At 49.0% G+C, this 17,214-nt stretch overlaps 2 protein-coding genes across 2 annotated transcripts in view; both read right to left on the bottom strand.

Moving 5' to 3' along the window:
- Window positions 1–4,429: 4,429 nt before the first annotated feature.
- On the bottom strand, window positions 4,430–6,835 carry DBNDD2 (dysbindin domain containing 2). The gene is made up of 3 exons (XM_047745147.1): window positions 6,697–6,835; window positions 6,365–6,502; window positions 4,430–5,098 (listed from the first exon to the last, which is right to left on the bottom strand). Exons 1-3 carry the CDS (start codon window positions 6,833–6,835, stop codon window positions 4,893–4,895), a joined length of 483 nt encoding a protein of 160 aa, XP_047601103.1. The 3' UTR covers window positions 4,430–4,892.
- The window catches only part of SYS1 (SYS1 golgi trafficking protein), a 40,027-nt gene continuing 29,524 nt past the window's right edge, over window positions 6,712–17,214 (bottom strand). The window contains exon 4 of the mRNA XM_047745144.1: window positions 6,712–6,843. Coding sequence (XP_047601100.1) covers window positions 6,837–6,843 — 7 coding nt within the window. The 3' untranslated portion in view covers window positions 6,712–6,836. The remainder of the gene's footprint in view (window positions 6,844–17,214) is intronic.

Genomic DNA, 17,214 nt, shown 5'->3' with positions numbered 1-17,214 from the left:
GAGTTGAAATCTTTTTGTATCCCCCACGATTTATATTGGTTTGCCTTGTTACTGAGGTGGTGGAGTTCCGATGTTAAATTCCTGCTTTGGTTTTTCCAGCTGCCCTGTAAGGAACACATTCATGAAGGATTTCACTCCTCGTCTCTTGTAAAACTCACAACCATACTTCTACAAAGAGTCAAATTTGGTTTTGGACAGGTCTGCCGAGATATACCCCAACCAACCAAAGAGGAAGTGTCAAAAAGATGTCTTCCTGTCATTATGCCCTCATTCTACTTCCAACTAGTGTTCTTCTCCCACTCGACATGGAATAAAGGCCATGAGCTTAGATGTCAGAAAAACCCCCAGGCCAGCTTCTAACCCACAGAAGCATGAGCAATCTGAGGATCACTTTTCTTCTGTAAAATGGATGAACCTCCTTTCAGCGTTGTTGTGAGGACTAGAAATGATGTATATGTAGGACCTAGATTGTAGTAAGTACTTAATAATATTGAGCATCATTGACTCAAACAGTTCTTGGAGGTAGGGTCTGTGATCTCCGTTTTGCAGATGGGAAAACAGGTACAGAAACTCAGATGTTGCCTAAGATCACAGTCCATCATGAAGCCAGGACTAGAGTTTATTCCGTTGACCTCAAAAAAAAAAAAAAAAAAAAAACAAACCCAAAAACAAAAAATAAAAGAGGAGCTGCCATCATTATGATTATTTTATATTTCTATGCTTTGTCTTCTTTTGAAATTGCCTGTCCCCATCATTGAAGACCCAGTCGCCTCCAGACTTAGCTTCTCCCTTTGTACTGTTTTGCAGTTTTCTGTGCACTTCTGCTACAGCCCGTGTTCTCTTTCCATTATCTGTGGCCACATCTGCTCCTGGGAGAGCTCCTGGTCACCTTTGTATTCCTGTTGCCTAAGCAAGGAAGCCAGTACAGACCAGGTGCTCAACAATGTGTGGATGAACAAGTCATAGCACAGTTCATACTGTCCCCACACTGCCATGCTGTTCCCAATGTCAGGTTCTGTGCATTCTTTAGGGACTACAGTGTGCACCTTCCAGGGAATCTTCTCCCAAGCTGTGGTCCGTCCTATTTCCTCCACAGATAGGATTCTAAGGGATGAGTCTGTCTTCTTCCCTCCTCCCCAGAGTCTGTGACAAGCCCGCAATAGCCACACTGTGGCTTGGAGGCTGAAAGCTGGGCTGCTTGCCTCGGAGCTGGCTCCAGATCATCCTCTCCTCTCCAGGGGCACTGCGTGGCCTCAAGAAACAGTCAGCTGGAGCTGCTGGCTCTGAAGGCTGGCCAAGCCCCTGTGGTTTTGCAGAAGAAGAGATCATTGTCCAAGCAGGAAGTGGTCCTGGGGTCTCCGCTGACCCTAGACTTTTCCAGGCAGGGATGGGGCTCATGGCAGCTGACCTGGAAGCTCCCCAGAGGCTCACACACAATTCTGCTTCTCCAGACAACTGGAGATCCCTGTCCCCAGGCAGGCACCCTGCCCCAAACCTCACAGATCTTAGCATCACGTGCCTGGAGTACTAAGAGATTTGTCGACATATTGACAGCAACCAAGCTAGTCTAGCTTCCCGTCATTTGCCTTGGAGGGGAACAGGGTGATCCTGGGAGCTGAGAAGCCCCGTAGAGCAGAGTCACGGACTTCACAGGCTGCAGCCCAGAGAAGGCTCAGCCACAGTCAGACAGGTGGTTGAGCTTTGCTACTCCAAAGGCAGGGAGAAGGCACAAGGACAGGGCCATGTCTTTTATGTGCAGCAAAATCATAAGCAACTCAGAAAAACTGCAAAATTTCACACAAGACTGAGCCCCGGCCCAGTTTAGTAGATGAGCTCAACTTGGACACAGAGGCTTTTAGACAAAAGGAGCACAAAACTCCCACAAGTTTCTCACCAGCGCTAGGAAAAGCACTTCAGAGCTGTCACTTACAATGGCCTCCTACAGGGGTGGAAGCAGGCTGGGACTATGGGAAGACTGCAGGCCCATCACTCACTCAGCCTGGGTGGCACAAAGAACTTTGGGATTTAGGCTGAAGGCCACTGATCCCATGGGTTGTGTTTGATGTACAAAGGGAGGTGGAATGGTTTCTTTCTTCTGATGTGAGAAATGACTAGATGCCCTTACAGGCTGAGTCCTAGAACCCTCCTTTCTCCTTCCACTCCCCCTCCCTCCCTGGGCACGCACACTCTCTCACTTACCACCTACACACTGGTTGCTCCCATCTATTTATTTTCTCAGCCTAATCCTCTCTAAATCCAACACTCCGAGTGCCCGCCCAACGTGTCTTCCTGCAGGTCTCAGAAGCACCTCAAGCTCACCATGGCCAAAACCAAATTTGCGACCTTCTTCCAAGACCTGGCTCTGCCCTGCACTCCCCATCTGGGAGAACAACTCTCCACATCATCCTGTTGCACAAGGGAGAAAAAATGGTGGCACCCTGACCTCTTCCTCTCACCTGCCTGTCAAATCTTTTGGAACCTGTCCCCTAAATCTCTCTCTTCATTCCTTCCACCTTTCTACAACCCGTCCACCTCTGTGCAAGTCCATTATCCTGCTATGTAGCTGGCTGCCATCCACTCCTGGTTCCCAGGCATCCAGGCTGCTGCTCTCCAGTCAGCACTCCATGAGGAGCCTCCCTCACTCCCCTTCCTTGACTCCTTCTTATCCTTCAGGGCTCAGCTCAGATGCTATCTTCTCAAGGGAAATGTCCCATGACTCCTCTTAATAGGTTATTAATTCCTTCCTCGCACTGGTCAGAGTTGCAGTTTTGCACTTGGACCCCCACTAGACTCGACTTCCATAAAGGCGGCACTTTTTTTTCCACTCTACATTCCTTACTCTGTGTCTTACAGATGTTTAACACTGACATTTAATTTAATAAATATTTATAGAATGAATGTCATTTATTTTTTATAGCCTGCCTCAACCCAGTCAAGCTGATCATTACCATTAACTCTCGCACGGGAATATTGTGTTAGGTGTCTGTCCTGAGCCTGTCCTCCTCCAGTGTATTCCCTACACTGTGGCCAGAATTACCTTAACAAGCAAATGCAACCACCTGTAGTCCTTCATTATGTTCCCATAAAGTTCAGATTCATTATCGTGGCCTCTAACATGTAAACTGCCAGTTACCTATCCAAAGACTATTGTCCTCTTGTTCCTTAGAAACATAACCCTGATTTTTATCAAGACAGCAGCATGCTTTACTAAAGGCCCATCCCGACCTCTCCAGTAGCCACGGTGCTTCTGAGAGGTTTGAAAGGTCAGAAATCAGATGCACTGACTCAAAAAGCTTATTGTCTTCCCAAAGGCCAGAATTTTCTTTCTTCCAGGTAATGTGGTGTCCCTGTGTCTATAAAACATCTGTGAGACGTTGCTCACGTTAGCAAGCTCTAGTCAGTGGGATGAAAGTGGACGCCACTGGTTAGAACTTCCAAGGACACGTCCTGAAGCAGACATCGACAGCAGGCTATGCTTTGCCCGTCCCCAGTTTCTCTCCCACTTTCTTCCAGTTTCAAGGACATGATGGGCAAAGCTTCAACAGCCGTCTCAGACAGGAGCCATCAATGGGAATTCGAGCCCTGTGGCTGGGACGGCTGAGCAAAAAGAGCCAAAAAGGACCTCGGAGCAGCCATGTAGCGCTGAACTTTGGACTTTAATATGAGGAAATAAATTAAGCCTCTGATCTTTTACTAGCAGCCAAATTGAAACTTGATATAGGCTTCCAAGTATTTCAGGAGTAACCTTGGTCAGTGTCCCCTCTCTCACCTACCTCTCGTCCCCAGTTGCAACAGTGCAGCCCCGCTGAACGTCTCTCAGTTCCTCAGAGCTACTTCTCTCCCTTTACCGTCTGCCCAGGCTGCTCTTTCTGCTGGGATTACAGCCCCCACTTGGCAAACTCCTACTCAGTCTCTGGATCTCAGCTTAAAAATCAGCTCTTCGGTGGCCAGATGAGCTATTTTCTGATACCAGAGTTGTTCTTCATCATGCTACTGATTAGCCCGTGAACCGTGGCGTTTACTTGGTTTTCTCTGCCAGAGAGAGAGTCAGGTACTGAAGGCAGGGGTGCAGATTGTCTTGTTTAGAACTGTTTTCCGGGGCGCCTGGGTGGCTCCAAGGGTTAAAGCCCCTGCCTTCAGCTCAGGTCATGACCCCAGGGTCCTGGGATCCAGCCCCACGGCAGGCTCTCTGCTCAGCAGGGAGCCTGCCTGCCCCCGCCCCGCTCTCTCCACCTGCCTCTGCCTACTTGTGATCTCTCTCTCTGTCAAATAAATGAATAAAATCTTAAAAAAAAAAAAAAAAAAAAAAAAACTATTTTCCAAATGCCCAGCACACGTATTCAAGAACTATTTCCTGAAGAGATGGAGGGATGGTGTTGGTTAGACAGAGTGGGTCTGAGATCTCTGCAACGTGACACATGAAGGGGAGTGGTTGGTGGATTATTTTTTATTATTTATACTGTGCCCTTTTCCCAAACAGGATGTGGGGGAGCAGGACAGCTGGAGTACCACTACTCAGGGCGTGCTAAGGAGCTCACGTCCACTTAGAGACACTGGTTTAGGAGACACTATCAGAAGATGGCAGGATAGTGTGGGGGAGGGAGGGGTGCGAGGGAAAGCAGTAGCATCTTGTCCTGCCTCATCTCCCATCTCCTCGCCTGTAAGCCCTACCTCAGGGGGAAGCCAAAAACTGGTGGGAGGGTTGTAGCAGGAAAGGTTAGCAGTAAAGCAGGACGGTTAATTCCCAGAGAGTGCATTATCCCACTGTCCTTGCCTCCCCCTGGTGCCTACTGCAAGTAAAGAGTCTGGTCTTCTCTGAAGGGCTCTGGCTGGGCCTATGGTCTCCTGTGGAGAAGAGCCAGCTAGATCAGTCTGTACATGGAGGCCCACCGCTAGCTGCAAGCTCCAGGCTCTGCCCCTCCATCAGCCCCATCCTCTTCCTCATCAGACTGTGCCAAGGGCGTGTCTGCCCCGCCGTCACTGGGATTTGGGCTGTGCAGGTTGGTGGAGTCGTCAGAAGATGATGAGGACGTGCGGGATGCAGTCCTGTCTGGCGTCGGCATTGGAAGGCTCAACTCCTCTGGGTGCTCATCCAGCCCTGCCCAGAAAGAAGAGTTGTTCAGGGCCACAAATGGGGCTTCAGGGCACTCTCGGAGATGGTCTGGCCAGGAGAGGCTGAAGCCCAGAGAAGGGCAGGGGAGTGACCAGCCACTGAGCCAGTCCACAAAGAGCCAGGTCTCTGGACTCCCAGTTCCTTCTACTTCACTACACCCGTCTGGGCCCTAGAGTCAGGTCGATCAATCCGAGTTCAAGCTCTACCTATGTCACCTACTTGCTACCCAGGGGCTATGAGCAAGTCATTCTCCCCCTCAAAGACCGAATCTTCTCTAAGAATGTGATATGCACCTATATTCCAGAAGAGTTTTGAGGATAAAATCGAATCTGGCATGCAATAGGCCATCTATAAAGAGCAGCAGTTTAAATAAGAGAATATCTATCTTACAGGCTCAACAGATGGGCTTCGGACTGACACAGCCACGGTCTGAACCCAGCTTTTCCACTTTCTGGCTGTGTGACAACGTCTGAGTCTAATTTCCTCCTTTATAAAATCGGGGTAATACCACCTAATAGGACATTGTAAGGATTGAGCTAATGGACCACTGTATTAGCAACCTAAAAAAAAAAAAGTGCTCAGTAAATACTCATAAAAGATGACTAAAATGGCTTAAGTTATCTAATATAAATATTTATATTTTATAAATATTTATATAATATAAATATAATATATATTTATATTTTATATTTATATATTTTATATATTTATAATATAAATATAATATAAATATTTATATTTTATATTATTTTAATTACATGAATTAATCAGATTAATTTCACAAATGCAAAATTAACAAAGCCTAAATGGGGCTGGGGCATTCCCAGAAATTTTAGATTGGAAATCTGTCACCCAGTTCCCCTTGAGATCAACTTCCCTAAAATCAGAATAGACAGCTGTTTCACTGGTAGAAACACACATTTTGGGGCACCTGGGTGGCTCACTGGGTTAAAGCCTCTGCCTTCGGCTCAGGTCATGATCCCAGGGTCCCAGGATCGAGCCCCACATCCAGCTCTCTGTTCAGCAGGGAACCTGCTTACCTTTCTCTCTCTCTCCCTGCCTCTCTGCCTACTTGTGATCTCTGTCTATCAAATAAATAAATAAAATCTTAAAAAAAAATAAGAAAGAAAGAAAAACACATTTCCAGTCCCTACGAGTACACTTCCCCAGCCCTGCCTTGCAGCCTCACTCCAGAGCCTGCCACCTGGTTCTGGCTAACTGGAGCCCAAGTCCCAAAGCCAAGGGCCATACCAGATGTCTGGGAGGCTGGTGGAGGGTCCTCACAAGGCAAGAACACATCTGCTCCATCCTGGTCTCCAAGGTCAATAAATTCTACCTGCTCCAGGGCATCCACGTTCACTTCCATGGAGGAGATACTACCTATGGGGGCTGTAGATCAAGAAGGGGACAAGTCAGGAGGAGGCAGGCCAGAACCCCTCGGATGGTCAAAGATATATGTCAGGTCCAGAGACAGGAGTCTCGAGGGCCGAAAAAACAAAGGGAAGAGGTTCCCAGGATTCAGGACCTATGAGACCTATCCCCCCACTCCAGCCCAGTCCCTCTCCCCAGGACTCGGAGCTTACGTCTCTGCGACTCGAGATGCAGGTGGGACAGGGGGAAGACAAACTCTGTCTCCGGCTGTAAAATTTCCTCAAAGAATTTCTGCCGCTCCCGAAGGCGGAGTTGCTGGCGCTCCAGAGCTGCCCGAGGATTTGGGTCCATGTCAGCTCCTGGAAGGTGGAAGAGCACGTACAGCTATGAAGTTGAGCGGGAATACAACGGGATCCTGAGCTTAGGGAACCCCTCTGCAGCCAGCATCCCGTTGTGGCAGCCTGGACGCCACCGCACTTGGCCACCTCCTTCCCTCCCTTAAAAGAAAGTCTGTTACTACAAACTTCGAATCTCAGAGAGAGGCAGGGCTAAGCCTAGCCCCACAAAGGGGATGATGGTTCCAGGCACGGCAGAAGAAGCTCCTCTGTATTCAGGGAACGGGCCAACAGCCAAGTCTCACTATCACGGCCTTGTGAGAAGGGTTGGAGGAATTGGTCCAGCCTCAAAGAGGGAGGCACTTCCAACAGACCCAGCCTCCCCTCAGAAGGCCATGGAAGACAGTCAGTTGGGGATCTCAGGGTGCTCAAGTGTTGCAACTCTGGTTCATGCCCAGCCTTCCAAACCCAAAGACTAAAGCAGCCTCTCTCCCGCCCACACCCCATCACCACCATCCCCTCCAAACCCTGCTCTGAAGTCACAGACCTGACTTCCAGACTCAGCTCTGCCCCTAAGGAAATCATCTTTCCAGCCTCAGTCTTCCCATCCGAAAATGACTTAATAGTCCTACCTGCCTCAAACACAACCCAGCAGTTGCTGGAGCAGGTGCTCTGTAAAATGTAAAGCCCGGACACTGTGCTCTTCCGAGCCGGCCCCCCACCCCCATCTCTTTCTTCTCCCTACTCCCCAGCCTTTTATTTGAGCACCTCTCTCCCCTGACACATCTCAGGCTTCTATCCCCATTAGTCAGTGAGTAGCAATTGGAAGGGCGGGTCCTGGGTCCAATTTAGACCAGGCCCCCGGGGTCCCCATTGCGGAGAGCTTTCCAGAACACCAGAGCTCTGGGCCAGCCCAGGCCCTATACATTCACTCGCATTCACTCCATCTCCTTCCGGCGGCGCGCTCTAAGCCCATCACCGGAGGCAAGGGAGCATCTGGCTTGAGGACCAGCTCGTCATCCTCTTTAGTCTGCCTCCCTCGATTCCTGGGACTCAGTGTCGGAGACCCCGGCCCGCGCCACAAGGCGCTGCTGCGGACGGCGAGGGATTCAAACCCAACTGGGCCAGCCAGGGCCAAAGGCAGTGTGCTGAGACCGGGTGGCCGCCGGCTGGCAGCGCGGGGGCGGGAGGCGCTGACGCCGATTCCTGGGAAAGGCTCTCCGAGCTGCCGCCCAGGTCACCGCGCTAAAAATACCCGGGGCCCCTGGGGCCGTCTGCTTCAGCGGCCCGGCGGGGGAGGGAGAGGACGAGGGTGGGGGCACCCACGGGCCGGGGGTGCCAGGACGCCCCCTCTCCCCCTCCCCCTAACCCCATCCATCTCCTGAGACCTGAGGGGCTGTCCCCAGGAGGTAGCAGAGCCAGGGCCGGGGAGAGGAAGGGAGTTGTTTACGCGACGAAAGGCGCTGGAAGAAGGGAGACGAGGTCTAGGGAGCCCGGGGAGCCCCACAAATGCAGAGCGCCCTGCCAGTCTCCGCCCCACCCGCCCTGGAGTCCACGGAAGCGAGAAAATTCCCTAAAAAGGGCCGGGGCGCGCCCGCGGCCGGGGGAGGAGGCAGCCGAGGGCTCCTGGGCGTTCGGCTAGTGCGGCCGGCCCCCGGCCCTGGTCCGCCCGCCGCCTCTGCGCCCCCGCCGCCGAGCCCCTACCTGCAGCGCCCCGCGCCCCCGCTGCCTCGGTCGCTCGGCTCCGGCGAGACGGCGGCGGGGGCGTGGGAGCGAGCCGCGCCGGCCGGGGTGGGGCTGCGCCGCCGGGGCTCCCGCGGGACAGCCGGGCCCTGGGAGCCGGGAACGAGGAAGCGGCAGGCGGCGGAAGTGGGGGAGGGGCGGCGGCGGGCACCCGCGCTCGCCTCCCTCCCGGCGGCCTCGGGGAGCCCCATCGGGCGCGGCCGCTCGCACTTCCAGGCCGGGCGAAAAGTTCCCGGCGCGCATCGTTGCCCCGCAGCTGGCCGCGCGCGTCCGCACTCCGCCCGCCGCCGGGGCGCTCGGCTCCGCACGCTCAGATCCACTTGCTGCACCGCGCTCAGCCGCGCAGCCCCGCCGCGGGGATACGCGCGGGTTCTCGACCCACGCGCACTTGCTGCTCGCGACTCCCGGGCAACCCGGCGACAAAGCACCCGCACCCGCACCCTGGGCGAGAAGGCGCGGCGGGGAAGGGGACCCGCTGGAGCGGGGAGGGCACTGACCCGGTGCCGCCCATCAGGGCAGGTGCGCCGCGGCAGAGGGCCCGCCTGACCCTGGGACTCACCCGGCAGCCCCGGGTTCTGGCTCCCGGACCGCACCGAACCGCCGACCAGCCTTCCAGCGCGCTGGGCGGGGTGGGCGCCGGGACGGGGCGGGTCAGGGCTGCAGGGGTGGGCCGCTGCGCCGCACCCCGAGACGCCGGCGTGGAGCCAAGTCCTCCAGGGCGCGAACAGGGGCGCAGCGCGTCCAGGGTGGCGGGGGTGGAGGGGCGAGGTGCTGACTGCCGGCAGACAGAGGAAACTCTTGCCCGCCTCTCCGCGCCTCCTGCTCAAACCAGGGCCAGAAGTGTCTAATCTGGCAGCTACTGCGCTGAGATTCTGTACCCATTCTTCTCTTCCCCCCTCCCACCCATCCACTTGTGCTCACAGCTCCAGAAGCCGCGGGAACAGGACGGGGTCGGGGGTTTCTGTCGGGAATACTTCTTCCATGGGGTCATTCGTTCATTCACTCAACAAGCGTCCGGGAGTGAGCCAGAATTCCTCCTTAGCACCTCTCTGTCCTGTGCTAAATACTCCTCCATTCCTTGTCGATTCTCTGCCCTAAATAACTTTTCAATCCACCATTCCTCGCCGCTTCCACTACCCTCTCTCCCTTGGCTCCTCCGGTAGCCTTCGATCTGGGTTTCGCGTACTCGCTCTGGCCCTGCTACATTCCATCCCTCTCCCTTCCCCTCTCCTCCCCGCAACACACAGCAGTCAGTCACCATTTCAAAACCAAGTCTGCGTTCAAAACGCCACCCCCTGCTTAAATCCCTCCATTGTTAGAATAAAAATCTAAGTGCTGATATCTGAGCCGAGTCTTCAAGAAATGAGTTCAACAAGCGGAGAAGGGCGGGGTGGGGGGGGTGAGGAATGGGAATGTGCAAAGGGATGGAGCCATGACACATGCCAGTTTCCCTGTCAGGGGACCAGCCCTGTACAAATAGCCAAAGCACTGCTTCTTCTATTGTTAGTGGATCTCAAAACAACCCTGTGAGAGAAATACAGCAAGCAGCGTTCCCACTATTTTACAAGCAAAAAGTTTAGTTTGTGGGAGGCAAGTGGTTAAGAGCACGGGCGTGGTAGTCTGACCCTCCAGGGTTGCAAACCTAGCTCTGCATCTAGCCAGCTGTGTAAACACTTAATTTCTCTGTTCCTTGATTTCCTTACTTATTAGGTAGGAATAATTAATCCCTACCACTTATGAGATAATTCATATAAAATGCTTAGTACAGGATGTGGGTACTTTGGAGATGCTCAATAAACATTAGGTGTTTCGATTGTAATGGGTTCTGAGAAAGGGAGGAAAGTGTTTTCTTCCGTGAATTTCTGAAATTATAGGAAGTACACCCTAATAGTACTTCTACAGAGTTTGCTGAATATCTTTTGCTATTATAAGTGCTTTGCATATATTAACTCTTTTAATTATCTTAACAGTCTTGTGAGGTAAATACTATTACGATCTCCATTTGACAGATCCAGAAACTGACAGACAGAGAGGTGAAGGGACTTGTCCAAGGCCAAACAGCAAATAAGTGATGGAATTCAAATCCACATAGGCTGCTTCCAGAGGCTGTGCTTGTAACCACTGCTCCCCTCCTGTTCCCCTTCTGTCCTGTTGCAGTTTTCATCTCCCAAGAAATGTTTTAGTCAGTTGGATTCTTATTCCTCATTAATGGATGAAGTAGATTCTTGGTCCCACTTCCTAGCACAGAAAAATGAGGCCAGCTCAGTAGTATGGTGGGTGAGAGCTCAGCTCCCAAAGCCACTTCCTCTCCCCGTTCCGGGCTTATCCCTAGGAACAGAACTCCAAGGATTGTTTTGACCTGTCTTCAAGATGGTGACAGATTTGGAACCTCCATCCCTTCTCTTTGTCCGATAGTTGCCACATGAGGGGGTAGAAAGGGAAAAGCGTCCAAGCTAGAGATAATTCAGGGGGCTAAGCTAGAAGAGCATCAGGCAAGAGAAAGACCCAGGTAGCAGCCTCGGGAGCAGATGGCAAAGGAAGTGGAGGGAGCCATGGAAAAGTAGATGGCTGAGACTTCTGGCTTCCATCCAGGATGCAGAAAGCTGGGAAGAGCATCATTGCCACACTAATCACAATTTTTAAAAATTGTTAGGTAGTCTATAAAATTACAACTTTCGTCAAACCCATCAGAGAGCTGAGGCTGCAGAGCAACCAATTAACCTGAATTCCAAAGAAGGACAGGAGCCTCCAAGAAGAAATGGGACGCAGGCACTGGCACACTTGTGAGATGGGAGGAAGACGGGGCCTCGGTGCAGAAGGGTAAGAAAAGTTCACTTCCTTCTGTACATCCAGGTTTCTCTCTGGTATCACATTTTTTCTGCCTCCAGAAAGATCTACATAAAGAAGTAAAGATCTCTGGAAATGAATGGAATAAAGGTAAACAGAAGAGACAGTTTTCTGTTTTTAATCACGTTGTAAGACAACTGACTATCTAAAGCAAAAGAGTGGCCACCCACTACTCTTTTGCGTTAGAAGTCACGGGGTTGGAAAGTGCAGCACTGGGAATATAGTCAATAACTTTGTGTGGTGACAGATGGTAAGTACTTTTATTGTGGTGAGCATTTTGTAATGTATATAATTGTCAAATGACTATGTTGTACATCTGAAACTAATATAAAATTGTATATCACTACCCTTCAATTTTAAAAAGTAGCAATAGGTTGTAGATAGCACACACTAAAGTAAAATGTATAACAATAACAATAAAAATGATGGGATAAGTAACTGGAAATAGACTGTTGAAGGGTCCTCTGCTATGTAAGAAGTGGTAATAACATTATTTGAATATTGACTTTGATTAATTGAAGATATATAGTAAATGTGAGGGCAACCACTAAAATTTTTCTTAAAGAAATATAAATAACAGGCCAATATGGAGGCAAAGTGGGATTATAAAAATATGGGGAGGCATTCTCCCTGAGCCTTTTTTTTTTTTTTTAAGATTTTGTTTATTTATTTGACAGACAGAGATCACTAGTAGGCAGAGGGGCAGGCAGAGAGAGAGAGAGAGAAGCAGGCTCCTCGCTGAGCAGGGAGCCTGATACAGGGCTCAATCCCAGGACCCTGGGATCATGACCTGAGCCAAAGGCAGAGGCTTTAACCCACTGAGCCACCCAGGCGCCCCTCCCTGAGCCTTTTTGTATTCAATGTGTCTTGCTGACTATGTCAAGATTGCAAGGATCTGACTTCTCTTTCACCTGGGCCCTTGCCCAGGAAGCTGACTGTTTATAGAGCTTGAGAGATCAGATCATGTCTTTCTCAAATCAAGGCAGGCTTGCTTACTGCTCGTTATAAAAGTTCTGGGTCTGGCTCCTCAGCCACAGTGTAAACCCACTGTGTCTGTCTTGTGCATCTGGGACCACCATATCAGTTGTCGGACTTGGGGCCAAAGGAACCAATGAACACACAACTGTGCCCTGTTCATGTTACTTGGTGTGCTATGAGTAATCAACTGTTTCAATCAAATGCAATAAGTCTTATTATCTATTTTTGGTACCCAACAGATGGATGTTTTTCCCTGAAAAAATGTAATTATTCCAAAGTAAGGAAGAAAAAGAGAAAAAGTGAGGGGAAAAAAAAAGATGTTAACTATAAAACAAATAACAGGATATATGTTTTTAATCCAACTGTCAATGAAAGACAACCAGTTAAAAGACAGACTAGTAGAGTGGGAAGTAAAGCAAAAGGCAATAATGTACTGTCTACAAGAAACCCAATTTAACTATATAGAAATATATGGGTTAAAAGTAAATGAATGGAGGGGTGCCTGGGTGGCTCAGTGGGCTAAAACCTCTGCTTTCAGCTCAGATCATGATCTCAGGGTCCTGGGATGGAACCCCACATTGGGCTCTCTGCTCAGCGGGGAGCCTGCTTCCCTTTCTCTCTCTGCCTGCCTCTCTGCCTACTTGTGATCTCTGTCTGTCAAATAAATAAATTAATTTTTTAAAAAAGTAAATGAGTGGAATGATATATACCATACCAACAGTAATCAAAGTAAATTGGAGTGGCAATATTAATACCAGACAAATGTAAACTTCAAAAAGACTATTACCAATGATTAAGAGGGATATTCATAACAATAAAAGGTTCAATTCACCAAGAAGACTCCACTATTATAAATGTGACTACATCTAATAACAGAGTTTCAAAAATAGATGAAGTAAAAAACCAATAGACCTAAAATAGAAAGGGAAAAATCTATATTTCAGTTAGAGAATTCAATACTGCTCTCTCAGTAATCAATAAAACAAGTAGGCAGGACAAAGAAGGGAGCATAATAGGAAGCCTGAACACTATCAACTGACTTGTTCCAACCGACACTTTTAGAACACTTTACCAACAACAGTAAACATTCTTTTCAACTGCACATAAAACATTCACCAAGATCCATCATGGTTTAGGCTACAAAACAAACCTCAACACATTTAAAAGAGTTTAAATCATATAAAATGTTGATATGACTATACAAGAATTGAAATATAACTATATAACTAATAAAGATACCTGGGAAACACCCCCAATACTTGGAAATAAAATGCAACACTTCACAATAACTCATGAGTCAAAAATGAAGTCCAGGGGCACCTGGGTGGCTCAGTGGGTTAAAGCCTCTGCCTTCAACTCGGGTCATGATCTCAGAGTCCTGGGATCGAGCCCCACATCGGGCTCTCTGCTTAGCATGGAGCCTGCATCCTCCTCTCTCTCTGACTGCTTCTCTGCCTACTTGTGATCTCCATCTGTCAAATAAATAAATAAAATCTTTAAAAAAAAAAAATGAAGTCCAAAAGGAAATTAGAAAAATATCCTGAATTGAATGAAATTGAAATGCAGCAGCCAGCCACCCAACTAGCCCCCAGTACTTGGTGCCTTTTGTTAGTCATACCTTTGTGTAGTCTTCTGCTACACTGAATCAAGGTTACTCCGGGTGACCAGTAAGAAATGATGGTGGATCCTGTCCAAAATTAGGATTAAAAAAGACAAAAGACCACAGCTTCCATCTTGGGTGTGTGTCCTCTTTGCTTGGATCCCTCACTCTGGGGGAAGCCAGCTACAGTGTTGTCAACAGCCACACAGAGAGGCCCACGTGGCAAGCAAAAGAAGATTCCAGCCAACAGCTGGGAAGAGCAGAGGCCTGCCAGCAAACGGCATGAGTGCGCAGGGAAACAGATCCACCAGCCCTGGTAGTGCCTTGGGAGGACCGCAGTCCTGGCCAGCAGCTTGCCTGCAACCTCATGAGAGACTGAGACTGAGGCAGAACCATTTCAGCGAGAGCATTCCTGGATTCCTGCTGCCCAAAGCCTTTGCGATACCGAATACTTGTGTCAAACTGCTAAGGTTTAATGCCATGCGGCAATAGGGCAATAGGTATGGTGCAGAGACTTTGGTACTGGGGTAGAGCGCTGCTGTGTCAGCTCCAGAGCGTGGCAGTGGCATTAGAACTGGCCACAGAGAAGAGTGCTGTCAAAGGGCTTTGGAAAAGCTGCTGATAGAAGCCTCAGGCCTTTAATAAGGCCACAGCCAGGACAGACAGGAAAGTGGGTAAAGGCTCCTGGAAACCGTGGGAAGAGGAAGCTCATTATGTCAGGACCCAGAGGTTAACAGACCTGAGCCTAGCAGACCCACACCGGCAGTAAAGAGGAGAGCAGGGTGTGTGCTGAATGAACTGGGTGATCGAGCTGCGGGCATTGCCCAGCAAGGTGGTCAAGGTGCCACCTAGTTTCTTCTTGCTGCTGACAGTAAAATGCTAGCAGGGAGAAAGGAATAAAGCAGCAGTTCCCAAGTGACAGCGAGGCCACCTCCCGGGGGGACATTGGCAATGTCTGGAGACGCTTTTGGTTGTCAGAATGGAGAGGTTGCTGTTGGCATCTAGTCTGTAGAGGCCAGAGATACTCTTAAATATCCTCTAGTGCACAAGACAGGCCCCTCTCACCAGTGCCCTCCAACACACTCATCCTGCCCTCAGTGTCCGCAGTGCCAAGGCAGAGAAACCCAGAGCTAAAAGGAAGCATTGTTAAATTTGAGGGAATTGGGACTACATGCTACGAAATTCTCAGCCACTCCAAATGGCAAATGATCCTAACATTAAGTGGTTTCCTAGCAAACCTCAAATCCAGGGCATTGAAAACATCCAAAACAACATGGTCCAAAAATGAAACTGAGGGGCGCCTGGGTGGCTCAGTCTGTTAAGCATCTAAGCTTAACCTTAAGCACCTAAGCTTAACCTTCGGCTTAGAGCATGATCCCGGGGTCCTGGGATGGAGACCCTCGTTAGGCTCCCTGCTCATCAGGGGAATCTGCTTCTCCCTTTCCCTCTGCCCCTCCCTTCCCTTGTGTTTTCTCTCTCACTCTCCCTCTCAAATAAATAAATCTTAAAAAAAAAAATGAACCTGAGACTATGGCTACAAAATCTTGAGTTTACATCTCAAGGAGATTAAAGGCAATGCCTCAGAGTACTATTCAGTCAGATAAAAGATCTCTAAAGAAATTATAGGTGTGCCTCACTAATCCTTTGACTCAAACAACAGGGGTTCTAGAAAGCTTGGGGGAGTTGTCCTTAGCCATTCCAGTGAAGCCTAATGCAGAGAAGGGTTTGTGGGCATGGCTTTTATCTATTAGAGTGCCCTGAATAAGATTCAGAGTGACCTACAAGTTCTTAAAAGGATTATAGATCAAGAAACATCTCCAGCTTGGACATACAGGGATAAAGAGAGTATAAAATAAAAACAGGATTTTTGGTCATGAATGAAATGGAGTAGATGCATTCCTCTCTATCCCTCCCACTAAGTACAGCTTAAAATGCTGGTCATTATACCTCAAACAAACATAAGAAGGCAGATCTATCAGGAAATCTAGTAGGTTTCCTTTTTGCTGGGGTCTGGAGAAGACTGCAACCTGGAAATGCCAAACAGGCACAGGTAAAAACTGTCCCCATGAAAAGCCCGTTTTCTCTTGTCAAAGGACTGAGAAAGGGGCACCCTAGCAAGACAGAAATCTTCTCACGTTAAATGTCCTACTCCAGCAATACTAGAGGAAAAACCATTCCCAGCCTCCACTAACAAAACAGGGGAAAGCCAGACTTCAGTATTTGTCCTGTAACAAAGGTAACAGGGCAACTGCCCCACTTCACCTCTGAGTGGTGTGAGAGCTCCGAGACCAGGTGGGACACTCGGCTTCATTACTGCCCAATAGTAACAAGTACCCCTCCCCAAAAATCCGTCCCCATTTCCATGGTGTCAGAGGAGACCATGTACAGAACCAGGCTGCCATCCCCATCCAGCAATAATGAGGCAACACTCCCTTCCCCCAGTATAAAGGAGGCCAAGTGTAGAGCCTAGATGTCAATCTCTGCTCGGCCATAATGAAATAACCCTGCCCTTGCCCTACTGGGTGGTATGAATGGGGTCATGCACCTAGCCTCAATTTTCACTCTCACCTGATGATAAAGAGTTGGTGCCCCCTGTCTCACTGGCCCAGGTCATCTGAGCCTGCTAAAACAGAAGATTTAAATGAGATCCCAGAGTCTCATAACATAACTCCAAAATGTCTAGGTAATAACTGAAAATAATACATCATACCTTGAACCAGGAAAATCTCAATTTGGGTAAGAAAAGACAAACAATAGATGCCAACAGATCACAGCGTTGCTGGCTTTATCTGACTCTGATTTTAAGACAGCCACTATAAAAATGCTTCAACAAACATGCCTGAAATAAATTAAAAATTTAAAAAAAAACTCAGGAAAAAAATAGAAGACATAAAGAAAATAGAAATCTTAGAACTGAAGAAAAAATTACTGTGCTGGGTTGAATAGCGTTCTCTAAAAACCCATGTCTATTCAGTACTACAGAACATAACCTTATTTGGAAACAGAGTCTTTGCAGAAATAATTAGGTAAAATGAGGTCATACTGGATTAGTGTGGGCACTAAATCCAATAACTAGTCTCCTTTGTAGGAAGACTATGTGAAAACACAGAAAGATGCCCAAAGGAGACCAACATATGAGATGGAGGCAAATAGAGGCAAATACCAGGATGATAGGTCTATATGCCAAGGAACACCAAGGATTGCTGGCAATCACCAGAAGCTAGCTA

This window comes from Lutra lutra, chromosome 9 (genome assembly GCF_902655055.1).
Source record: "Lutra lutra chromosome 9, mLutLut1.2, whole genome shotgun sequence".
NCBI lineage: Eukaryota > Metazoa > Chordata > Mammalia > Carnivora > Mustelidae > Lutra > Lutra lutra.
The sequence above is the reverse complement of the archived record's forward strand: the minus strand, read 5'-3'. Positions and strand labels throughout refer to the sequence as shown.